This window comes from Nerophis ophidion, linkage group LG20, assembly GCF_033978795.1.
Source record: "Nerophis ophidion isolate RoL-2023_Sa linkage group LG20, RoL_Noph_v1.0, whole genome shotgun sequence".
Classification (NCBI taxonomy): Eukaryota; Metazoa; Chordata; class Actinopteri; order Syngnathiformes; family Syngnathidae; genus Nerophis; species Nerophis ophidion.
Genome location: NC_084630.1, coordinates 11,553,864 through 11,580,402, shown reverse-complemented (window position 1 = coordinate 11,580,402; position 26,539 = coordinate 11,553,864). Strand labels below are relative to the sequence as shown.

Sequence of the window (26,539 nt, the reverse complement as noted above, 5' to 3'; positions counted from 1 at the left end):
CCAAACAACATCTGGGGATTTCACGAACACCTTTATTACCTTACCTGTGCCTCAAAGGAGCATAATATTTGCATTTCAAAATATGGGAATTGTATCGACTCTCCTGGGAAAATTTATTTTAAAAAATGTGGTATTTCTCTACATCCTAATGACTCGCCATCTGATTAAACGAAGTTTCCCCGTGTCGTGAGGAACCCTAAAATATTGCTAATATTGAAATAAATAAATTCTGGGCTTTTTCATGCAGTTTATGGATGAGACATTATTTCTTCCTGGATGTTGCAGAAAGCATGCAAATGATTAAGCCCGCTGCCTGCTCCTCTTTACTAATGTAATAAGTCTCCTATTCAGATTCGGAACCATCTTTATTGGCCAAGTACGTTTAACACAGAAGGAATTTTACTTGGTAGACTGTGCTCTCTGTGTTCAATGCAAGAAACAAAAAAAAAATGCAACGAGTACAAGAGAGCACAGTATCTTGGCGGCCATCCGCGTCGTTAATATATTTACACAACGTTTGGATTTCCAGTGAGGGTTGGACTCCGCCAAGGTTGCCCTTTGTCACCGATTCTGTTCATAACTTTTATGTACAGAATTTCTAGGCGCAGTCAAGGCATTGAGGGGTTCCGGTTTGGTGGCCGCGGGATTAGGTCTCTGCTTTTTGCAGATGATGTGGTCCTGTTGGCTTCATCTGGCCGGGATCTTCAGCTCTCACTGGATCGGTTCGCAGCAGAGTGTGAAGCCGCCGGAATGAGAATCAGCACCTCGAAGTCCGAGTCCATGGTTCTCTCCCGGAAAAGGGTGGAGTGCCATCTCCGGGTTGGGGAGGAGACCCTGCCCCAAGTGGAGGAGTTCAAGTACCTAGGAGTCTTGTTCACGAGTGGGGGAAGAGTGGATCGTGAGATCGACAGGCGCATCGGTGCGGCGTCTTCAGTAATGCGGACGTTGTACCGATCTGTTGTGGTGAAGAAGGAGCTGAGCCGGAAGGCAAAGCTCTCAATTTACCGGTCGATCTACGTTCCCATCCTCACCTATGGTCATGAGCTTTGGGTAATGACCGAAAGGATAAGATCACGGGTACAAGCGGCCGAAATGAGTTTCCTCCGCCGTGTGGCGGGGCTCTCCCTTAGAGATAGGGTGAGAAGCTCTGTCATCCGGGAGGAACTCAAAGTAAAGCCGCTGCTCCTCCACATCGAGAGGAGCCAGATGAGGTGGTTCGGGCATCTGGTCAGGATGCCACCCGAACGCCTCCCGAGGGAGGTGTTTAGGGCACGTCCAACCGGTAGGAGGCCACGGGGAAGACCCAGGACACGTTGGGAAGACTATGTCTCCCGGCTGGCCTGGGAACGCCTCGGGATCCCCCGGGAAGAGCTAGACGAAGTGGCAGGAGATAGGGAAGTCTGGGCTTCCCTGCTTAGGCTGCTGCCCTCGCGACCCGACCTCGGATAAGCGGAAGAAGATGGATGGATGGATGGATGGGTTTGGATTTTTTCCAAAAATATATTATCTTTCCTCTTCGTGTCCATTCATCTGTGTCACGTTGTTATTTGATTGAATCACAAAACATGAAACTCCGCACACTCCTTTAATTAACGGGCTGGTAAACAGTACTGTATTTTTCAGACTAAAAGTCTCAATTTTTTTTCATAGTTTGGCCGGGGGTGCGACATATACTCTGGAGCAACTTATGTGTCAAATTATTAACACATTACCGTAAAATATCAAATAATATTATTTATCTCATTTGCGGAAGAGACGAAGAAAGTGTCAGCAATCGTCACACACACGTCAGCAATCGTCACATACACGTCAACCAATAAGAATTCGGCGGGGGAGGGTCATGGCAGAATTGCATTGTGGGTCATGGAATGCTAACTGCTATATGCTACTGCCGTAGCTGTTAAAATGGATCATTTCATCGTTGGCGGTAACTTATAAAAACTGAGAAGGGCTGAACAAAAATTGGACCGAAAAGGAAATCATGTACTGCAGATTACAAGCTGGACGTAGTGAAATATGCAGCAGAAAACGACAAGAGGAGGCGGCGCATACCTTTGGAGTTGGCAGAGTTGTTTGGAAGAGACATTGAGGAAGAAGATTTCATCGGATTTATCGATTAGGAGTGACAGATTGTTTGGTAAACGTATAGCATGTTCTAAATGTTATAGTTTTTTGAATGACTCTTACCATAATATGTCACGTTAACATACCAGGCACCTTCTCATTTGGTTATTTATGGGTCATATAACGTATACTTGTTCAGCCTGTTATTCACTATTCTTTATTTATTTTAAATTGCCTTTCAAATGTCTATTTTGGGTGTTGGATTTTATCAAATATATTTCCCCCAAAAATGCGACTTATACTCCAGTGCTACGTATATATGTTTTTTCCTTCTATATTATGCATTTTCAGCCGGTGCGACGTATAGTCCGAAAAATACGGTTGTTATAATTTGTATACTTTACTCATTATAATTTTAATCATAAATACTGGTATCGTAGGTGTATATGCAGTGTCTGCTGATGTAGTTATGTTGTAATTGTAAAAAGTAAATATAAAAATTAAATTAAATTTAAAAAATAAAAGACCGACACCGACATATCGATAAACGGCGGATAAAAGGTCGATCTCTAGTACTTTGGTTTTGTACAACCCACTTTTTATATAATTTGGGTTCCAGCAAAAAAATTTGAAGGTTCTTGCATACCATCTCAGTTATCGCACAAAAGCACTGCGCATAACAGACGAGTGTGTTTGCCCGTGGATTATTTCGGGGAAAGAATTCCATGCGAGGAGTTGCCAGCACTTTGATAAATGAGGTGAGAAACACTATTACATTTATGAAATATCCATACGCAAAGTATGCCAGTCTTCAAGGGTTTTGAAAAGGTAAAAAATATGTTAAATGTTAATTTGTCCATTTAATTCATTGTTTATCAGTAGTTGATGATGATGAATTAGATTTATGTAGCTCTTTTCTAAACACTCAAAGCACTTTACAGATAAAACTGAGTGAGCACCCATTGTTCATTCCCTCCACCTTCACACTTAATGGTGGTAAGCTACATTTGTCGCCACAGCTGCTCTAGGTCGACTGACGGATTTTCGCCTATTGCCTCTCTGACAACCACCAAACATTCATACACATTCATACACCGTGTGAGCGGTACTGGTAGAAAGGTAGTATAAGTGTTTTGCTCAAGGACACAACGGCTGTGACGAGGGTGGCAAAAACTGGATTTGAACCTGGAATTCTCAAGTTGCTGGATGGCTGTCTGAGTGACATCACCCTACTTGGGTTTAATTTATATTTTAAGTTATAGGAAACAAGTATTTAGTTTACATAACAGCTGATATTTGTCAGAGCTTTTGAAACTAATTAATAAAGAAAAGCAAGGTATCATTGTGTTTTGAAATGTTAACAAATCAAAAGTCAATCAGTTTCACTTTAGATGTCTTAGGCGGCTGCAACTAACGGTTAGATTAATAGTCGACGAGTCAGTGATTTTTTTTGATCAGTCGAGTAGTCAAACAATTTTTGCTTATGATCTGTTGTACGTCATAAGTCTGCGACTTGATTTTAACTCAGTTTCAAAACCAAATACAGTCAATTCAATTGTATTAAAATAAATGTAGATTACTGAAAAATGAATGATTTTACTTTATTACACGAAAAATATGACCAAAGTAAAAAAAAAAGATGTCCTGTAAACATGACTTTTGGTCTAAAATAATTTTATCCAGAATAGTTTGTGTTATTTAGCTACAATTATTTACCTAAAGGAATACAAGTGCACACATAAACATTCCTGGCGGTCTATCAATTAGAATAGTATTCAAGTGGCTTGTAAACCATAACATATCTTTGTCGATAAATTTTTATGAGGAACATTGTTGACTAATTGTTGCAGCTCTATTTTATGATATCGTTGCTTTATATCATTTGTGCAATAAAACAACGAGGAAATGTGCTGCTGATAAGGGAGCGTTTGAACATTTGCAAACCATATGGACAACTGTTATTAAGTAAGAGCTTTGGAAAAGACTTATAGAGATGTTGACGACTTACAAAACTGTATTCCTGACAAAATGCTGAAACAAACCAAGGTAATCCCTGGGTTAAATCCCTTTGATGAGAGCGAGGAACACAGAAGAGTCAAATGATTGCATCCCACAGCACAAGCAGGAACCAGAGGACCCAGAGCCAAGCTTTTGTCCCACACATGAAACACAGGCACCATTCTGGATAACAGATAATAAACCCATCCAGATGGTATCTCCCTCCATTCAGCTCGCTTTGCGATGATGTTTACTCACTAAAACGTACCAGTTCTGGCAATTCCAATGTTTTGATGGCAACTAAAAAGTACATTTTCAAAAACAGGCATAGGTATCTATCTGTAGTCATAAATTACTTTCAGCATCACAGTTTCCCTGTAAGTACTGCAATGGATATTTCCTGCCGACGGCTACTGTCCTCTTAAGCAATCATTACGGATGTTCATCCAGTCTGGCACATACCAGCAGCCTTAGTTAGCTGACGCAGGCATATGTTGTCGAAGGGGCGGGACAATAAGCTTGTGTCTGTGGACAGATAAAAAGCCACATATTGCTCGCTTAGGCTGAATTCATATTGAATTGACTTTGTTTCCCAACTTGAACAATGTCACGGTTCGACACTGACGTCAGACATACGATGACGGGTCTGAAGCCCTTATGCTGGCTGCTGCTTGATCTTTGTCATCAGCAAATGGGTAAAATGTCTCTAAATTGCTGTATAGAAACGAAATGTAATTACCGACAGCCTGTAAGGGGAGCATCATGTTGCATGAAGTAAGACGCAGTGACAAAACAACAGAACAGGATGCTGCTGCAATCGAGAGAGCAAGGGGATGGAAGCTTCATCTGTCAGCCATTAGAGCTTATAATTTCTCATCTTGAATGCCAATCTTAATTATATCAATTAGTGCTGCAGGCTACAGCTATTGATTATTTTAGTAATCCAGTCATTTATCGATTAATCATGTAATTGAATTTAACATCTTACAGCTTCAATGCGTATTTTGTGGACAACTTTAAAATAATGTTTCTGCTTGCCATAACCATTATTTTTTTCTAACAAATGCACATCATTATCACTCAAATTGCACTTTTGACCTGTGTGCATTAATACGAAAAAAATGATTGTCTGCTGCCGCACAGATAACTAGAACTGGGTAAAATAATTGATTTGATTGATTATGAATCAATATATTTTCATTTGTAGGCTTGATATAATTTATTTGTAACTTGGAGTCTAGAAATTTGAACGCTGAAGACAGGACGGCAGCCGTACTCCGGAAGTACTTTTGTTTACACAGAGTGCACCAGAAAAATAAAGTGCACACTTTTGACCCTCACAATAACTTTGCTGAGCGTTACAACCTGTCTGACAAAACAAGACTCCCACAAAAATAAATTACGTATTTACTCAGTGGCGGGCTGAGAATTTCACACCTAGGCCTTGTCATTCTGAGTCTGACTTTCATAGATATCTCTTAAAATACCATAATTTATGTCACCACATGACCACGGCCGGAGAAATACTATACAGAAACACTCTTGCACACTACTACGCATTGAATCGCCTCAAAAGTGTACAAAACGGGCATTTAAAAATAAATCAATCAATGTCAATCAATGTTTATTTATATAGCCCCAAATCACAAATGTCTCAAAGGACTGCACAAATCATTACGACTACAACATCCTCGGAAGAACCCCTTGCATCAGCAATTAAAACATATCTTTACTTAAATCTTTATTATCTTTATTTAAATAATTTTGAAAACTTTAAAGCAGAAAAAAATAAAGAAATAAAATATCTGAATTCCTAATTTACAGCACCCATTGGAAGCCGGAAGCCAGCAGTACCGCTCATAGCTTTGTAGACTTGATTGGAAGTGGCGGACAAACCATTTCACCGGCATTTTCTTCAAACATCCTTCTTGAAAATGGCCTTGCAAGTATATATCTGCAACATGATCAATGTTTTGCTCTCCTTAGGCCATCTAGGGTTTAAAAAGCGAGTAGAATTTAGATTTGTCTGTCAGTCGGGTGTAACTACGATGCGGCTCAGCTGTTGCAACTTAGAACTTGTGTCTTACAAGTGAGTATCACCATGTCACATTCAATCATCCATCCATCCATTTTCTACTGCTTGTCCCTCTCGGGGTTGCGGGGTATGCTGCTGCCACCGCTGCTGCTCACTACTCACCTCACCGCCCAGGGGGTGGAACAAGAGGGATGGGTCAAATGAAGAGGGTAATTTCACCATACCTAGTGTGTGTGTGACTATCAGTGGTACTTTAACTGTATGATAAACTGCCCATTGCAGTGGCCGTGTGGAAACTATGTTTTCTTATTTAAAGTTTCAGGCACTCCATGCTGTCCGAAGTTCATCAATTTTTTATTGGTCGTATTCATTAAACGATTAATTGACGCGCCATTTTGGCGCTTTATTTATAACTTCCAGCTTTGAGTTTGACCTCTGAACTCTTCTTAATGTCAGTGAAAACTAGGGGTGTCAAACTCATTTTAGACGAGGGGGGCCAGATGGAGAAAAATCTACTCCCAAGTGGGCCAGACTGGTAAAATCATGGCACGATAACTTAAAAATAAAGACATTTGCAGGGTGTTTTCTTTCTTTATAAATAGAACAAGCACATTCTGAAAATTTAAAAATCATAATGGTGTTGTTGTTTTTTTTTTTTTTTACACTTAATAGTATTCTATTTTTAGGGGTATATTCTGAGCGGTATAGCTCGGTTGGTAGAGTCGCCGTACCAGTAACTTGAGGGTTCCAGGTTCGATCCTTGCTTCCACCATCCTAGTCACTGCCATTGTGTCCTTGGGCAAGACACTTTACCCACTTGCTCCCAGTGCCACCCACACTGGTTTACATGGAACTTAGATATTGGGTTTCACTACGTAAAAACACTTTGAGTCACTAGAGAAAAGCGCTATATACATATAATTCACACATTAATCAAAGCAATAGAATAGAAATAGAAGCATTTTTCCGAAACGGAATAATCTTTGTAGATTGGTAAAATAGAGGCAACCAATACAATAACTGCCTTTTCTTGTTTTATGAATATTCATTGAACTGTATCTGTATGTGATACGAGTTATCTACTCCATGAAAAGACACCCAAAGTCAGTTAATGAATTTATAAAGCAGCCGTTTTCTGCACGTAGCACTTTGGGGGGAAATGAGCCACTGTGGTCAAAGAAAGTGCACTTTCCTCTTGACACTTGTGTGAAATTTAAGTGTTTTAGCTATGCTTTGTGTCTGATACAGTAATAGCACTGCAATGAAAGACATGGGCCCATTGCCCCCTAGAAATGAGGTAAGAGCCAGTCTCTGGCCTCCAAGCAATGTCTCTCTTCCACAAGGCCAACATCTATTGTTCTCTGTGAACAACAAAGTGTGTGTTGACACCAGTGTGCAGGGAAGACCCCAACACAAAAGGGTAAATGAGTTATAATTGTATAGCGCTTTTCTACCTTCAGGGTACTCTGTATAGCATTTCTCCGGCAATGGTCATGTGTGGACATAAATTATGGTATTCTGAGAACCAGAAATCATAGTCATAATTAAAGATATATATTTTTTTTTTATTTACTTTCCTTAAATATCTAAAAAGTATTCATATTTTCTTCATGTCATATTATGCTCCTTCCAGCGCTGTTGTTTTTAGGTTATAGAGTTTTTATCCAATCAGAATTCAGCTATCTTATGTTGCCATGCTGTACCAAATCTGCCCGAGGCCTTCAGAATCAACAATGCTGGTGTCTGTGCATTATATGTGAACGGGAACATAGAGTTGACAAACAGTTGTGATAGCCAATCAGATCACAAGTTGTTAGTAAGGCCTTCTAGATGGCTCAAGGCAGATATATATTGTGATGTTATGAGCTAGGTAACTTAAGAACTCCATTACCCATAGTAGTGAAGAGCGGGATGTTTTCGATGAGCACCTTGTGGAGTAAACTTTAAGAACTCAGCCAACTCGTTTGGATCTTTGATGATTACACAAGACAACACATATATTTGCAAGGCCATTTTCAAGAAGGATATTTAAGGAGAAACTACATCAAGTGAGACGATGTCGGCCAAAACCGGAATCTCTAAGGGGTTCTACGGTTTGTGAGTTCAGATATTTTATTTCTTTATTTTTTTCACGTTTAATATGTTTTATGCAATTTTAATTTTTATAGTACCACATAAGATATGTTGTAATTGAAGATGCGGGTTTATTGATTTTTAAATGCCCCAGAAAATAACCCATTGATGTGATTCAATGACCAGTAGTGCATAAATGTGTTTCTGTATAGCATTTCTCCAGCAATGGTCATGTGTGGACATAAATTATGGTATTCTGAGAGGTAATCATTAAAGTCGGACATCACTGAGGGCCTAGGTGGGTAACGCACGGCCCACCACTGGCTTTGACACTGTTTCCACATTCGCACACACATTCACAAACCTGACTTGTGTAAGAGGAAATAGGGAAAATAGATTTGTAATGTGGGGTTAGTAGGTTAGATGAAGTGTTGAAGTGGGACTCTGCATGCCATGATGCAAACTTGTAAGAAGGGGAAATTAAATGAGGTAGAAACACGTCCTGTGCTGTTATTAGATGGCAGAGAAATGTAAATAAGCACAGCCTTGCAAATAACCCAGTAACAGGAGGGAAGGTGTTCGTGGCGCTCGTATTTCACTACAGCCAAAATAGTTTTACATAATTGTGCACCCCCTGCCTTACTGACCGCTCCGTGATATATGTGTAATATACACTGTATGCATATGAATAGTAATTTTGGAGCAGCAGAAGGTGATGTACACTAGGGGTCCTCAACCTTTTTTGCACCAGGGACCAGTTTAATGTAGGCATTATTTTCACGGACCGGCCTTTCACGTGTGGCAGATAAATACAGCAAATAAGTGCATGAAAAATGAATACATGAAAAAAACTCACCATAACGTTGAATTAGTGGGAGGCCCTGGCCTTTTCCCTTTGCAAAAAAATTCTCCATAGACTTGTTTTTTTTACTAATTTTGCCAGTAGTAAGCCTTTTTTAGCTTTAGTATCTGATAGGTTATAGGTGATACGTCACATTCAAAAACAAGAGCTTGGATATATAATAAAGCTAAAAATACTTGCTATTAGTTCCAATAGATTTATATTTCCATTCTAAAAGTTATGTAATCACATTTTGTGCAATATTCTTTACACGTATATACACTAATGTTATCTTTTTTGGGTCCAATTTTCCATGCGTAAAAATACATCTGTTATTGCCAACAACTCCTGTAATAGGAATACGGGCGAAAATATCAGCACTTTAACTTACTCGGCCAAAGGAAATGTGTATTTACTTCCTTCAGCACAATTATTATATGCAACAATTTAGCACTTCTCCACTTTAACTAGTATGGTCACTTTGTTCCTGACCCGCCCTGATCTTAGGTCATCAACCTGCCGCAGACTGCAGATGGAACCCAGCTTTTGGCTACGAATTGGCATTGTTACATTTTATATGTTTATTAATGTGCGTTGTCCCATGTAACAAAGATGCAACAAATTAACAGTTAGAGATGCTTCCTCAGTAGAAGCATATAAGTCCCATCTTAAAACTCATTTGTATGAGTATGTTGGTAGAGTGGCCGTGCTAGCAACTTGAAGGTTGCAGGTTCAATTCCCGCTTCTGCCAAACTAGTCATTGCCGTTGTGTCCTTGGGCAAGACACTTTACCCACCTGCTCCCAGTGCCACCCACACTGGTTTGAATGTAACTTAGATATTGGGTTTCACTATGTAAAGCGCTTTGAGTCACTAGAGAAAAAGCGCTATATAAATATAATTCACTTCACTTCACTGTATACTCTAGCCTTTAAATAGACCCCCCTTTTTACCATTTGATCTGCCGTCTCTTTTTTACTCTGCCCCCCTCTCCTTCGTGGAGAGAGGGGCCACAGATTCAGTGACCACAGATGACGCGCTAGCTGTTCAAAGTCGGGACCCGGGGTGGACCACTCATCTGTGCATCATTTGGGGATGTCTCTGCGATACTGACTTGTCTCCACTCAAGATAATCTCCGGCTGGCCCCACTATGGACTGGACTTTCACATTATTAACTAGATCCACTCAACATCCATTGCACCGGTCACCCAGGGCAGGGGTGCCCACATCTGCGGTCCCCTTCAAGGTTTCTCATTTAGTTTTTTCTTGCGCTGGCGTGGGATTTGAGTCAAAGATGTTGTTGTGGCTTGTGCAGCCTTTTGAGACACTTGTGATTTAGGTCTGTATGAATATACTTTGATTGATTGATTGATTGATTGATTGGCAGGGTGAGAAGTTCTGTCATCCGGTAGGAGCTCAAAGTAAAGCCACTGCTCCTCCACATCGAGAGTAGTCAGATGAGGTGTTTCGGGCATCTGGTCAGGATGCCACCCGAACCCCTCCCCAGGAAGGCGTTTCGGAAATATTCGACCAGTAGGAGGCCACGGGGAAGACCCAGGACACGTTGGGAAGACTATCTCTCCTGGCTGGCCTGGGAATGCCTCGGGATCCCCCGGGAGGAGCTAGACGAAGTGGCTGGGGAGAGGGAAGTTTGGTCTTCTCGGTTTAGGCTGCTGGCCCCGCAACCCGACCTCAGATAAGCGGAAGATGATGGAACTTCCTATCAGGAGTTTTATAATACGTCTATTCACAAGCGTATTGATGTGTCTGGTGAGACTGGTGATAGTTCAGTAGGAGGAAATGTGGTCTGTTAGAAATTATTTAAAGGCCTACTGAAACCCACTACTACCGACCACGCAGTCTGATAGTTTATATATCAATGATGAAATATTAACATTGCAACACATGCCAATACAGCCTTTTTAGTTTACTAAATTGCAATTTTAAATTTCCCGCGAAGTGTCCTGTTGAAAACGTCGCAGTAAGATGACGCGCGCGTTTGACGTCTCGGGTTGTAGCGGACATTATTTTCCGGCCCGATCCAAGCTATAAGTAGTCTGCTTTAATCGCATAATTACACAGTATTCTGGACATCTGTGTTGCTGAATCTTTTGAAATGTGTTCAATTAATAATGGAGAAGTCAAAGTAGAAAGATGGAGGTGGGAAGCTTTTAGCCTTTAGCCACACAAACACAGCCGGTGTTTCCTTGTTTAAAATTCCCGAAGGTGAAGCTTTACTATGGAGAGAGCGGTCAAGCGAACATGGATCCCGACCACATGTCAAACGGCAGGTTTCGGTGAGAAAATTGTGGTAATAAGTTGGCTCTTACCGTAGTTATGAGCGGAGCCTGCGTCCTCCTGCAGCTGCTGCGGACTATTTACCTCCTCCCATGAAGACATTGGCAGTCACCACACCCATGGCCACACCCCTCCGACTTTCAGGTACTATATAATCTCACTAAAACACTAGTATTTTCCAGAATTATTCTAGTAAATGTGTCTAATAACATCTAAAACAGTCCCACTGCAATTGCCTTTTTTTTCTTTTTCTACTCCTTCACTCTCAATATCCTCATCCACAAATCTTTCATCCTCGCTCAAATTAATAGGGAGATTGTCGCTTTCTCGGTCCAAATCGCTCTAGCTGCTGGTGGCTATGATTGTAAACAATGTGAGGATGTGAGGAGCCCTACAACCCGTGACGTCACGCGCACATCGTCTGCTACTTCCGGTAAAGGCAAGCCTTTTTTATTAGCGACCAAAAGTTGCGAACTTTATCGTCGATTTTCTCTACTAAATCCTTTCAGCAAAAATATGGCAACATCGCGAAATGATCAAGTATGACACATAGAATAGACCTGCTATTTCCGTTTAAATAAGAAAATCTCATTTCAGTAGGCCTTTAATGTCTCTGTGCGGCCTGGAAGCAAATGTGTCACGGACCGGTGCCGGTTGGGGACTACTGATGCATAGGCATCCATTTTTTCTACCGATCGTCCCGTTCGGGGTCGTGGGGGGTTCTGGAGCCTATCTCAGCTGCATTTTGGCAAAAGGCGGTGTACACCCTGGACAAGTCGCATCTCATCACAGGGTCAACACAGACAACATTCACACTCACATTCACACACTAGGGACTAGGGCTGCAAATCTTTGGGTGTCCCACGATTCGATTCAATATCAATACTTGGGGTCACGATTCGATAATATATCGATTTTTTCGATTCAACTCGATTCAAAAACGATATTTTTCCGATTCAAAACGATTCTGTATTCATTCAATACATAGGATTTCAGCAGGATCTATCCCAGTCTGCTGACACGCTAGCAGAGTAGTAGATTTTTTTTTTTTTAACTTTTTATAATTTTCAAGGACAATGTTTTATCAACTGATTGCAATAATGTAAATTTGTGTTAACTATTAAACAAACCAAAAATATGACTTTGATCTTTGTGAAAACATTGGACACAGTGTGTTGTCAAGCTTATGAGATGTGATGCAAGTGTAAGCCACTGTGACACTATTGTATTTTTTTTATTTTTTTTTATAAATGTCTAATGATAATGTCAATGAGGGATTTTTAATCAGTGCTATGCTGAAATTATAACTAATAATATTGTGGTTGATAATGTTTGTCGTGTTTGTGTCTCCTCTCATTTGCTCTGTTTATTGCAGTTCTGAGTGTTGCTGGGTCAGGTTTGGTTTTGGAATTGGATTGCATTGTTATGGTTTTTAGGGCTTCACGGTGGCAGAGGGGTTAGTGCGTCTGCCTCACAATACGAAGGTCCTGCAGTCCTGGGTTAAAATCTCGGGATCTTTCTGTGTGGAGTTTGCATGTTCTCCTCGTGAATGCGTGGGTTCGCTCCGGGTACTCCGGCTTCCTCCCACCTTCAAAGACATGCACCTGGGGATAGGTTGATTGGCAACACTAAATTGGCCCTAGTGTGTGAATGTGAGTGTGAATGTTGTCTATCTGTGTTGGCCCTGCGATGAGGTAGCGACTTGTCCAGGAGTAACCCGCCTTCCGCCCGATTGTAGCTGAGATAGGCGCCAGCGCCCCCCCGCAACCCCAAAAGGGAATAAGCGGTAGAAAATGGATGGATGTTATGGTTTTGCTGTGTAGTGGTTTGTTGGATTGATTAAAAAAAAAAATCTTTTTTTTTTAAATGAGAATGATTCTGAATCGCACAACGTATTCAATTCGATTCGTATTCGAATTGATTTTTCCCCACTCCCCGACTAGGGACCATTTTTAATGTCCCCAATCAACCCATCCCCAGGTGAATGGAGGTGGGAGGGAACCAACGCGGCGGGGATCGAACCCAGGACATTCGTTGTGAGGCGCATGCACTAACCCCTGGTACACCGTGCTGCCCAACAGTCATCCTATATTGCAAATGAGCAATGTTAGCACCTTGCTAGCCGTATGGAAAGCACATTGGTGACACTGAATGTGTTCAGTAAAAGGTTAGTTGGTATTTAGTGTTGGAGAATCCTGTGTTGTTGTGCGATATGAGTATGTTTGAGAGTGTAAACACGAGCCAACACCTTGCATTTAGGGCAGAGGGCACCTGGCTGCCAGTGGCTGACAACATAAGCTAGCGGTCGATGCTACCGATAGCGGTCCACTGTTGATATTGTGCATATTACTGACAAAAGAGTAAAAAAAACACACACTCCATGACAATATATAGATGTTGCGACATATTACGCATGCGTCGCACAACCCCCTTAATTTGTACACAGACTATGTATTCAGACAAACATCATTATTCACCCTTGGACGGTGAACTGTACTTTGCACCGTCAACACTCGTAGGGGAAACTCTACGGCAATTGTATGTTTCAGATTGAAAAAACACCTATTTTCAACGCATTCACAACATAATATTAAGAAAATGTCTTTACCTCAGCTGATGTACTCCGGTGTTCCGTCAATGACTTGTCAGACAAGCTAACTGAACATTGAACACACATTTGATAGAACTCCTCCCTCTTTTCCGCAATGACGCTTAACCCAATCAAGAATGGAGAAGCTCAACTGAAGGACCAATCACAGCAGGATGTTAGTGAAGAGGCGGGACGTCAGCCCATATTGATGTAAATACGGCCTCGTTTGCCAATGGCTGTTGAGGTAGTCTGTTGTGTCGCCATTGGGTAGGAAAGAATGATTGACAGCTACCTTGTTCCATCACACGAGTGAAGCTTCTGACAAACGTTCCAATATTTAGCATCAAGGAATCAATATATTCGATCACATTGACAATTTGAAAACGTCTAACCATTACCTAATAAAAAATAGGTAAACATTACATTTCTGTTTTAAATGTAACCCTGCAAAGTATACAAAGTGGTAGGCAAAAAGTCTAGATCACACCATCTTTATTTCATTGAAGCTACATGTCCTGTGTACAAATTATACACAGACGCACATATTAGAATCCTCAACTTGTTCCATTTAAAATACATTTTTAATGTGAGGTGTCAAGTCATTAAATTACAGATCAGCAATGGGCTTGTGGGGCCAATAAGGGTATTTGACCTTGTCCAACTTGGTCTCCGGGAAGGTGTCTGTATAATCCTCAACTGTCATCTGGTCGAAGGGGATCATATTTGTAAACTTCGCCAACTGTGAATAAACGAGAGGGATAAAGAGTAGTAAGGTTATACCTGAAAGTAATTGTTTATTCTAATTCAATTATAGGCCTACTGAAACCCACTACTACCGACCACGCAGTCTGATAGTTTATATAGCAATGATGAAATATTAAGATTGCAACACATGCCAATACGGCCGGTTTAGTTTACTAAATTGCAATTTCAAATTTCCCGCAGAGTTTCTTGTTGAAAACGTCGCGGAATGATGACGCGTGCGCGTGACGTCACGGACTGTCAGGAAATATTAGCGCAGCACCATTTGCGGCTGAAAGTCGTCTCTTTTCATCGCGCAATAAACAGTATTCTGGACATCTGTGATGCTGAATCTTTTGCAATTTGTTCAATTAATAATGGAGAAGTCAAAGTAGAAAGATGGAGTTGGGAAGATTTAGCCTTTAGCCACACAAACACACGCGGATTCCTTGTTTAAAATTCCCGGAGGTGACGCTTTACTCAGGGTATCTGCAGGTTTCAGCAAGTCAAATTTAAGACTTTTTAATGCCACCTTGAATTAAATTTAAGACTGAAAAAAATTATAAAAAATCTATAAATATAAGCAATGGTTGGGGATCCCACTGTACTACAACCTCAATGACAATCAGTCTAGATTACTTTTTGTATGTTTATTAATAAACAAACTGATAAGCATCACTCTGCCAAACAGCTTATAAAAAATCTTGAGATATCCAAAAACTTTGACATCCAAAACAAACAAACCAAGACCAACGGCAGTAAAAACATAATAACCGAGGTGAGGGTAAAAATAAATTACATTTCATTAACACATACCGAGACCCGTTGACTTGGTCGAAGAGCAGGTTTTGGATGTGAGGTGCTAATCCGTGTCTCGTAATATATGCTGTTTTATCCATTCTGCAGGAAAATGTATTAGCAACCTGAGAACCAGGAAACATCACACGAAAAAGATCGCCAATCCCGTCATTTGAGATGTAGGATTGATGTTTCACCACAGTGTGCAAGATCCATAACACCTCGGATTTTAATAATGCTGTCCCGCCGAAGATTAGTGTCAGGTCAGTGCTGCTAGAGGCAGTTGTTGCTAGCTGGTGGTGGTGGGGTGTGGGGGGGGGGGGGGGGGGGGGGGGGGGTTTGGCGCTGGACCCATGCAGAACTGAGAGATGCCCGGAGTTTGTTTTTGGCTCTCTGCCGCGATTTTATGCTTACCGCACTGCATGTGCGATTCGACCGCTCTAATTCCAATGGTGCCAAGTTTTCCATCGCTCTTACAAAGTATGCACCTGGCCTTCTCGGGATTGGCAACAGCTTTTAAACCGGCTGTCCTCCAGCCAACGCTCACAAAACTTGCATTTCCCCATGCTGACTGAAAGGCGTCACGCGAGGAAGAAAGGAAGGAGTCTGCGCGCGACCTGACTGCGCGCGCGACTGACACTGAAATCACTCACTTTTATTCAAAGACGTGCCTTAACTTTTACTCAAAGACGTGCCCTGAAAAAAATAAAAATAAATTGGCCCGACAATTGAAGACCATTGAGTACTGAATTTAAGACCATCTTAGGAATTTCTAATAAATGTAATACTTTTTAAGGCCTTAATTTTAGACACATGATTTTAAGACTTTTTAAGGATCCGCGGATACCCTGTTTACTATGGATCAGAGCGGTCAAGCAAACATGGTTCCCGACCACTTGTCAACCGGCAGGTTTCGGTAAGAAAATTGTGTTAAAAAGTCACCTCTTACCAGAGATCTGTGGAGTTTGCGCCGTCTATGTATCTGCGTGACTTCCCTCAGACATTGGCGTCAAGACACACGCCTCCGACTATCAGGTACTATTTAATCTCACTAAAACACCAGCAACACAGTAGAAAAATAAGGGATTTCCCAGAATTGTCCTAGTAAATGTGTCTAAAACATCTGAATCCGTCCGAATGCAATCGCCTTTTTTTTTTTTTTTTAAACTTAATTTTTTTCTTCTTGTAGTCCTTTGCTATCAATATCATCCACAAATCTTTCATCCTCGCTCAAATTAAATGGGGAAATTGTCGTTTTCTCGGTTCGAATAGCTCTTGCTGCTGGAGGCTCCTATTATAAACAATGTGAAGACGTGAGGAGCGCTCACCCCTGTGACATCATCGTCTGCGACTTCCGGTAAAGGCAAGGCTTTTTTTATCAGCACCAAAAGTTGCGAACTTTATCGTCGATGTTCTCTACTAAATCCTTTTAGCAAAAATATGGCAATATCGCGAAATGATCAAATATGACACATAGAATGGACCTGCTATCCCCGTTTAAATAAGAAAATCTCATTTCAGTAGGCCTTTAAGTATCAAAGCTGCAAAGCCAAGTAGTCTCACCCGTTTCTCTAACTCGGCGACCCGGGCCTTGGAGCTTTCCACGTGGGCGGTGGCATCTATGTTCTGGAGGAGTCAAAAAATTAGACATAATGAGGGGAAACGAGAGAATGTCACAGAATATTGGCAGACTATTATAAAACGGTCCAACTCATTGCTTTTCTTTACAAAGTAAGCTCTATTGTGGGATCTCAAGACGATAGATCACACACGTTTAACATAATAGTCAAACATTTTCCAGTAGAACAGGTACATTTTTTGTGCATGTCTTTTGAAGCAAAACTTACAGCCTTGGCCTCCTGTGCATCGATAGCACTTGACTCTGTATCAATCGGAGTAGGGATCTGCATGGCTTTGAACTATTAAAGGATTTAAAATATGAGTATGTTGACTCGTTAGAATAATACGAGAAATAATCTATTGTTGCAGATTATATATTGATCAATTTACCTTTTTTTCAAACTCATCAACCAGCCCAGCTTTGGCCACAGCGCTCCTGTAGTAGTTCCAATCAATGGCAGGTGGAGACTCTGGTAGGGAACTCAGTCTAGGAAATATGTGGACAGAGTGTATATGTCAGTTGCTGAGGAGAGGCGTGAAAACTGGTCATAAAGTGCCAGGTAATTTTTTTTTAACATATTTTATCCTACATGTAATGCTTACATTATTGTTGTAGAACAGTTGTGTGCAAACTATGGCACACAGGTGTCTTCAGTTTGACTCGCAAGATGTCATGAGTTTTATTAAGACTGTTTCCAAATTAATTTGAAAATCCCAACAATCTGATTACTGCACCTCTGCCGCCATCTTGTGGATAACATGAATCAATCGAGAAGGGTATAGCTCCGGCTGCAGAAGCACCCTCAAGTTGCGGCCACAAGGGTGCCGACCACGGAAGTGAATTGCGTTTTAAATACATGGCCAACACAAGAGTGGAGAGTTTATTTGTAACATGATTTAAGATGACTAATGCAACGCACTATTGGTTGTTATTATTTTGGTTATTGAGTGTAATTTTTTTTCGGCTGAGTATATACAACCCTAACCCAAACATAACCTTAACCTATTTATTTCTGGTTTTCATGTTACGTATTGTCTTTCCAGCTATATCGTAATATTCGATTATATGTTCTCACATCGTTGCTTTAAGCTGCGTGCATTACGTTACTGACGTGTCTCACTCCTTTTCGTCTGTCCTTCTCACAGAGACGTAAAATAAGCCCGCCTTCTTACATACGTCACATACAGTCGCGCATGTAGCGACTGTATGTGAACCCTGTTCTACATTATTGGTGAACAAACCATAGTTTGCACAAACAGACGATGTATGATTAGAATACGGTGTATAATGCAAACAATTTGTGTTTGTGTACAGCACATACAGTCATTGGCTCATTTTGGTTGGCCAACAACATGCATGTTCACTGCCGCTAACTGGTATTTGTCACAACTGCCTAAAAGTTGCAATTTACTTTTTTTACAGGTCACAAATACCTACGACACTGTCTGTATGGGAAATGTTTGTTGGTGTATAACTGACTTAGCGGAAATGGCATCGCTGCGAGTCTTTAGAGCATTGAACATGCTCTTCTGGTTGGGTGGAACACGTTCGGCAAATGCCACCCAGTCCAGGGCCTTCACGGCAAAACGGCGGCTTGCCATCTTGATAATCTGAAACAGAAAAAATGTCACACATCAGAAACATTTCTGGACACAGTGGTGTGCCATCAGGGCCAGCAAGGTCTTCTGTGCTGGCCTAACATAAACAGAAATCATAATCATAATTAAAAGATAAAAAAATGTTTTTATTTACTTTCCCTGAATATCTAAAAGTATTCACATTCTTTTCCTGTCGTATGCTCCTTCCAGCGCTGTTGATTTTAGGTTATAGAGTTTTTATCCAATCAGAATTCAGCTAGGATATGTGACCATGCAGTACTAAATCTGCCAGAGCCTTCAGAATCAACAATGCAGGCATCTATGCACTCTAAGTGAACAAGCACAAACATCCGACAGACAATTGCGATAGCCAATCAGATCACGAGTTGTTCTCAGTAAGACCTTCTAGGTGGCCTATGGCAGATATATATTGTGATGTTATGAGCTATCTAACATAAGAACTCCATTACCCAACATGCCACAGTAGCGAAGAGCATGTGCAGTAGCACCGGCAGCGTTATGTTTTTGATGAGCATGCTGTGAAGTAAACTTTAAGAACTCAACATGACTCGTCTGCATATTTTATGATTACACATAACATATATTTTTATGGCCATTTTCAAGAAGGATATTTAAAGATAAACTACAAATTGTGAGATCAGATATTTTACTTCTTTATTTTTTCACGTTTAATATGTCTTTTAGCAATTTTTAGTTTTGACAGTACCACATAGGGTATATTTTAATTGCTGATGCGGGATTATTGATTTTTAAATACCCCAGAAAATATTTTTGTATACTGTTGTACTGCATAAATGTGTTCCTGTATAGTATTTCTCCAGCAATTGTGGTGACATAAGGTATGGTATTTTGAGAAGTGGACACAGGACATCACTGAAGGCTTAGGTGGGAAACGCACAGCCCGCCACTGTCCGGACAGTTATACAAAACCTTCGTAATTGTGCATATGTTGCAGTATTCCAGACTACTCCAGTTAGAATTTAAATGTCAGAAAATCTGTTAAACTTGATCGTTTCGTTTCAAGACAATACAATGCCATCCATCCATTTTCTACCGCTTATTCCCTTTTGGGCCTATCTCAGCTACAATCGGGTGGAAGGCGGGGTACACCCTGGACAAGTCGCCACCTCATCGCAGGGCCAACACAGATAGACAGTGTTAACACTAAAATCAATTGTATATCACGTCTGACAGTCTCAAGACATACTATTTTATTATTAACATGTATGTTACCAGAATGTATTTTAATTACCTTACAGTTTATGGCACTACGTGCACTTTATGTTGCCCAATGTATAATTGACACTAACGATTGTTCAATGCAAGTGTATTGCTCAAAATGCTACACTAAGGAACAAACTAACAAATAGACGGTGTAGACATTGAAAGGGTAAAAGATACCAGATTTTTGGGAGTATTAATAGATGATAAAATGAACTGGACATTTCATATACAAAATATACAACATAATGTGGCAAAAAACATTTCAATAATAAATAAAGCAAAATACGTCCTGGGCCAAAAATCACTTCATATTTTCTACTGCTTGCTAGTGTTACCATATCTGAGTTATCGTGCAGAAATATGGGGAAATAACTGCAAATGTGTGCTACATTCGTTAACCGTGTTACAAAAAAAGATCAATTAGACTGATAGATAATGTTGGATATAGAGAACATACAAACCCTATATTTATTGAGTCAAAAATAAAGTTTGATGATTTAGTAAAATTGCAAACAGCTAAAATTATGTACAAAGCAAACTATAACCTGCTGCCAAAGAATGTACAACAATTCAAATACGGTGTTAGCTTTCGCTGTTATGCTGATGACACCCAACTGGATTGTAGTCACCTGGAGACGTGTCTTAATGAAATTAAACAATGGGATGTCCGCTAACTCTTTGCAACTCAATGCCAAGAAAACGGAAATGCTGATTAGTCGGTCCTGCTAGAAACTGACACTTATTTAATAATACCACCTTAAAATTTGACAACCAAACAACTACACAAGGTGACTCGGTAAAGAATCTGGGTATTATCTTCGACCCAACTCTCTCCTTTGAGTCACACATTAAGAGTGTTACTAAAACGGCCTTTTTTCATCTCCGTGATATAGCTAAAATGTGTTCCATTTTGTCCACTAGCGACGCTTAGATGATTATCCATGCGTTCGATACTTCTTGTCCCGATTACTGTGCATTATTTTCAGGTCTCCCTATGTCCAGCATTAAAATATTACAGTTGGTACAAAATCCGGTTGCTAGACTTTTGACAAGAACAAGAAAGTTTGATCATATTATGTCTATACTGGCTCACCTGCACTGGCTTCCTGTGCATTTAAGATGTGATTTTAAGGTTTTACTACTTACGTATAAAATACTACACGGTCTAGCTCCAGCCTATCTTGCCGATTGTATTGTACCATATGTCCCGGCAAGAAATCTGCGTTCAAAGAACTCTGGCTTTTTAGTGATTCCCAGAGCCCAAAAAAAGTCTGCGGGCTACAGAGCGTTTTCTATTCGGGCTCCAGTACTCTGGAATGCCCTCCCGGTAAAAGTTCGAGATGTCACCTCAGTAGAAGCATTTAAGTCTTATCTTAAAACTCATTTGTATACTCTAGCCTTTAAATAGACACCCTTTTACACCAGTTGATCTGCCGTTTCTTTTCTGCTCTGCCCCCTCCCCCTTGTGGAAGGAGAGGCACAGGTCCGGTGGCCATGGATGAAGTGCTGGCTATCCAGAGTCAAGACCCAGGGTGGACCGCTCGCCTGTGCATCGGTTAGAGACATCTCTGCGCTGCTAACCCATCTCCGCTCGGGATAATCTCCTGCTGGCCCCTCAATGGACTGGACTCACACTATTACGTTAGATCCACTATGGACTGGACTTTCACAATATTATTGTAGACCCACTCGACATCCATTGCATCAAATTACACCACTAGAGGGGAGTGGGGGGGGGGTTACCCACATCCGCGGTCCTCTCCAAGGTTTCTCATAGTCATTCTCATTGACATCCCACTCGTTTGTGAGTTTTTCCTTGCCCTTATGTGGGATCTGAACCAAGGGTGTCGTTGTGGCTTGTGCAGCCCTTTGAGACACTCGTGACTTAGGGCTATATAAATAAACATTGATTGATTGATTGAACAATTCTTTTCAACAAAAGAGGAGAGATAACCTTAGACGAAAATCTAATTTAAAACACTTGTATGCACGTACAACACTTAGAACCTTTAGCATAACAGTATGTGGAATTAAATTATGGAATGGATTAAGTAAATAAGTTAAACATTGTACCGATATGATTCAGTTTAAGAGGTTGTTCAAAATAATAGTGCTTACAAAGTGCAAAGAAGAATTAGGAGGAATACTTTCAACCTTATTGAAAATAACATATTCTTCATCTCAGTAGGTTAATAATGACTGACGTAATTATACATTACAAAACTGTTGTATAACTCATTCACGGATGTCAGTTTACTATAAAAAAAAAGGTCAGTAAATTAATATATGTATTTCTAAACGCTCTGAAGTGGGAAAGGCGTGGGATTAAATAAGTGTTTCTTCCTACTCCTTTTCGGACATGATGTAAAGTGAAAAGATATGAAATTGTGTGCTGTATTATGCTGCAAGTGTGTTCATGTTCTTTCTTATTTCTTTTTTTCTTACTTTATTTCGAACATGAACACACAACATAATATATCAGACAATCCTACATCATGTCCGAAAAGGAGTAAAAAGAAGCAAAGCTTATTTAATCCTACCCCTTTCCCACGTAAGAGCATCTACAAATATATACATTCAATCCACTGACCTCTTTTATACTAAAATGACATCCGTGAATGAGTAATACAACAGTTTTGTAATATGTAATTAATGTCATTACCAAAATACTGAGATGAAGAATATCTTATTTTCAATAAGGTTGAAAGTGTTTCTCATAATTCTTCTTCTTTGTACTTGGTAAGCACTATTAATTTCAGCAGCCTCTTAAACTGTATAATATTAGTACAATGTTTAACTTTCTTACTAAATCCATTCCATAATTTAATTCCACATATTGATATGCTAAAGGTTTTAAGTGTTGTACGTGCATACAAATGATTTAAATTAGATTTTTCTCTAAGGTTATATTTCTCCTCTTTAGTTTCGAAGAATTGTTGTACATTCTTCGGTAGCAGGTTATAATTTGCTTTGTACAGCATTTTAGCTGTTTGCAATTTTACCAAATCATCGAGCTTTAACATTTTTTGACTCGATAAATAAAGAGTTTGTGTGTTCTCTATATCCAACATTATGTATTATTGTAATTGATCTTTTTTTTAACACAGTTAACGAATGTAGCGCACATTAGCATAGCTCGGTTGGTAGAGTGGCCGTATCAGTAACTTGAGGGTTGCAGGTTCGATTCCCGCTTGTGCCATCCTAGTTACTGCCGTTGTGTCCTTGGGCAAGACACTTTACCCACCTGCTCCCAGTGCCACCCACACTGGTTTAAATGTAACTTAGATATTGGGTGTCACTATGTAAAGCGCTTTGAGTCACTTGAGAAAAGCGCTATATAAATATAATTCACTTCACTTCACATTTCAATCAATCAATCAATCAATGTTTATTTATATAGCCCCAAATCACAAATGTCTCAACGGACTGCATAAATAATACTACAACATCCTCGGAAGAACCCACAAAAGGGCAAAAAGGGTAGTTAGTTCCCCATATTTTTGCACAATACCTCTAAAATGGTAACTCTAGCGAGCAGTAGAGAATATAAAATGATTTTTGGTCCAGGACGTATTTTGGTTCGAAATAAACTAAAGAAAGAAAGAAAAGGGCAGCACGGCGGAGGAGGGGTTACTGCGTCTGCCTCAAAATATGAAGATCCTGGGTTCGACCCTGCGCTCGGCATCTTTCTGTGTGGAGTTTGCATGTTCTTTCGCTTTCCATGTACAGATAGAAACCAGCTGTACGTTAAAAACATGCTCATTTGCTTTAAATTGATCACTAGACCGATGATTCTTGAAACAAATCACTTATTTTAAGTGAAGTGAATTATATTTATATAGCGCTTTTCTCTAGTGACTCAAAACGCTTTACATAGTGAAACCCGATATCGAAGTTACATTTAAACCAGTGTGGGTGGCACTGGGAGCAGGTGGGTAAAGTGTCTTGCCCAAGGACACAACGGCAGTGACTAGGATGGCGGAAGCGGGAATTGAACCTGCAACCCCCAAGTTGCTGGTACGGCCGCTCTACCAACCGAGCTATGCCGCTCTTAAGACTTTGCGAACAAAATTATTTCACAATGGTATGATTGAACTAATTTGCTCCATCATTTTTGTCACTATCCTGAGTAGTCCTGAGTTCAATCTCAGGCTCGTGATCTTTCTGTGTGGAGTTTGCATGTTCTCCCCGTGACTGCGTGGGTTCCCTCCGGGTACTCCGGCTTCCTCACACCTCCAAAGACATGCACCTGGGGATAGGTTGATTGGCAACACTAAATGGGCCCTAGTGTGTGAATATGAGTGTGAATGTTGTCTGTCTGTGTTGGCCCTGCAATGAGGTAGCTACTTGTCCAGGGTGTACACCGCCTTCCGCCCGGTTGTAGCTGAGATAGGCGCCAGCGCCCCCCGCGACCCCGAAAGGGAATAAGCGGTAGAAAATGGATGGATGGATGGATGATTGAACTCATTTGCTCCATCATTTTTGTCACTATCCTGAGTAGTCCTGAGTTCAATCTGCCTCACAATACGAAGGTCCTGCAGTCCTGGGTTCAAATCCAGGCTGAGGATCTTTCTGTGTAGAGTTTGCATGTTCTCCCCGTGACTGCGTGGGTTCCCTCCGGGTACTCCGGCTTCCTCCCACCTCCAAAGACATGCACCTGGGGATAGGTTGATTGGCAACACTAAATGGGCCCTAGTGTGTGAATGTGAGTGTGAATGTTGTCTATCTGTGTTGGCCCTGCAATGAGGTAGCTATTTGTCCAGGGTGTACACCGCCTTCCGCCCGATTGTAGCTGAGATAGGCGCCAGCGCCCCCCGCGACCCCGAAAGGGAATAAGCGGTAGAAAATGGATGGATGGATAGATGATTGAACTCATTTGCTCCATCATTTTTGTCACTATCCTGAGTAGTCCTGAGTTCAATCTGCCTCACAATACGAAGGTCCTGCAGTCCTGGGTTCAAATCCAGGCTGAGGATCTTTCTGTGTAGAGTTTGCATGTTCTCCCCGTGACTACGTGGGTTCCCTCCGGGTACTCCGGCTTCCTCCCACCTCCAAAGATATGCACCTGGGGATAGATTGATTGGCAACACTAAATGGGCCCTAGTGTGTGAATGTGAGTGTGAATGTTGTCTGTCTATCTGTGTTGGCCCTGCAATGAGATAGCGACTTGTCTAGGGTGTACACCGATTGTAGCTGAGAAAGGCTTCAGCGCCCCCTCACGACCCCCCAAAAAAGGGACAAGCGGTAGAAAATGGATGGATGGAAGAAAGAAAATAAACTGCATTAGCACGTCAGATTAACAAGCGATGCGGTCTCATTTCTATCGATTCGGCGGTTAAATGCAAACTCAAATTGAATGCAGAAACAATGTGAAATGTGTAGATTTATATCAATACCACATTCAAGACGTCACCCTTGACAGCAATTCACAAGCTAGCTGGCTAGCACTGTTAGCTTGCAAGCCAAGGTCAGAGAAGACCTTTTCTAACGTCCATGTTTCCGCAAACAACGACCAACTTTTCGCTGACTTTTGCCAACTATGGGAATGCAACCAATTATATTTACAGACACACTCGCTATTTAAGTCACTTATTCACGAAGTACCGCTGCTCTTGTGCACTCACCTCGCTTCGCCGAAGAGTCTGACGGGACAGAGAAGCGGAAGTGCTTCTTCTTCTAATGAACAGTATCTGCACTGAATGAGTAGTCGCTCTCTAATGGCCGTATGTCGGTACTACAACACCACCTTCTCACTCACATTATTGTTCAAAGTCGTTCGAAGGAAGACGCTTGTCAATGTCGGCGGAGGGTCAAATGGGACAACGTTTAATAACATAAAAATAAATAAATATTTTTTGATAATGACTTAAATGTTCCATTAACCGTGAAATAATTAATTAAAACACGAAATAATAAACTCAATATTTCATTCATCCATCCATCTTCTTACGCTTATCCGAGGTCGGGTCGCGGGGGCAGCAGCCTAAGCAGGGAAGCCCAGACTTCCCTCTCCCCAGCCACTTCGTCAAGCTCTTCCCGGGGGATTTCCGAGGCCAGCCTGGAGACATAGTCTTCCCAACGTGTCTTGGGTCTTCCCCGTTGCCTCCTACCGATTGGACGTGCCCTAAACACCTCCCTAGGGAGGCGTTCAGGTGGCACCATGACCAAATGCCCGAACCAACTCATCTGGCTCCTCTCGATGTGGAGGAGCAGCGGCTTTACTTTGAGTTCCTCCCGGATGGCAGAGCCCCGCCACACGGCGGAGGAAACTCATTTCGGCCGCTTGTACCCGGGATCTTATCCTTTCGGTCATGACCCAAAGCTCATGTCCATAGGTGAGGATGGGAACGTAGATCGACCGGTAAATTGAGAGTTTTGCCTTGCGGCTCAGCTCCTTCTTCACCACAACGGATCGGTACAACGTCCGCATTACTAAAAGAGGCCGCACCGATCCGCCTGTCGATCTCACGATCCACTCTTCCCCCACTCGTGAACAAGACTCCGAGGTACTTGAACTCCTCCACTTGGGGCAGGGTCTCCTCCCCAACCTGGAGATGGCATTCCACCCTTTTCCGGGCGAGAACCATGGACTCGGACTTGGAGGTGCTGATTCTCATTCCGCTAATACATGTAAGTC

The 26,539-nt window shown here is 41.2% G+C and overlaps 2 protein-coding genes across 7 annotated transcripts in view; both read right to left on the bottom strand.

Annotated features, from left to right (window-relative positions):
* pnpla6 (patatin-like phospholipase domain containing 6) overlaps window positions 1-14,033 on the bottom strand; it is a 73,663-nt gene extending 59,630 nt beyond the window's left edge. For 3 of the 6 annotated variants that reach the window (XM_061880470.1, XM_061880469.1, XM_061880474.1), the window contains exon 1: window positions 13,918-14,031. The gene's annotated coding sequence lies outside the window, so the exon portion shown is untranslated. Of the gene's footprint in view, window positions 1-4,072; window positions 4,095-4,330; window positions 4,475-13,917 lie in introns of those variants that run through there. The other 3 variants (XR_009803094.1, XM_061880472.1, XM_061880473.1) reach the window with 3 other exon arrangements.
* Window positions 14,034-14,374: 341 nt separating this feature from the next.
* Window positions 14,375-25,640, bottom strand: atp5pd (ATP synthase peripheral stalk subunit d). Its single transcript, XM_061880477.1, has 6 exons — window positions 25,527-25,640; window positions 18,539-18,669; window positions 17,449-17,545; window positions 17,286-17,357; window positions 17,002-17,064; window positions 14,375-14,638 (listed from the first exon to the last, which is right to left on the bottom strand). Exons 2-6 carry the CDS (start codon window positions 18,658-18,660, stop codon window positions 14,507-14,509), a joined length of 486 nt encoding a protein of 161 aa, XP_061736461.1. The 5' UTR covers window positions 18,661-18,669; window positions 25,527-25,640; the 3' UTR covers window positions 14,375-14,506.
* Between the last annotated feature and the right edge of the window lie 899 nt (window positions 25,641-26,539).

Excerpts from the sequence above, each read along its gene's own strand:
- atp5pd (XM_061880477.1), bottom strand. The coding sequence starts at position 18,660 with ATGGCAAGCCGCCGTTTTGCCGTGAAGGCCCTGGACTGGGTGGCATTT. Across the intron at positions 17,358-17,448 it reads TTGATGAGTTTGAAAAAAAG|TTCAAAGCCATGCAGATCCC; the intron begins GTAAATTGATCA and ends ATCCTTTAATAG. Across the intron at positions 14,639-17,001 it reads TCGCCGAGTTAGAGAAACGG|TTGGCGAAGTTTACAAATAT; the intron begins GTGAGACTACTT and ends GTTTATTCACAG.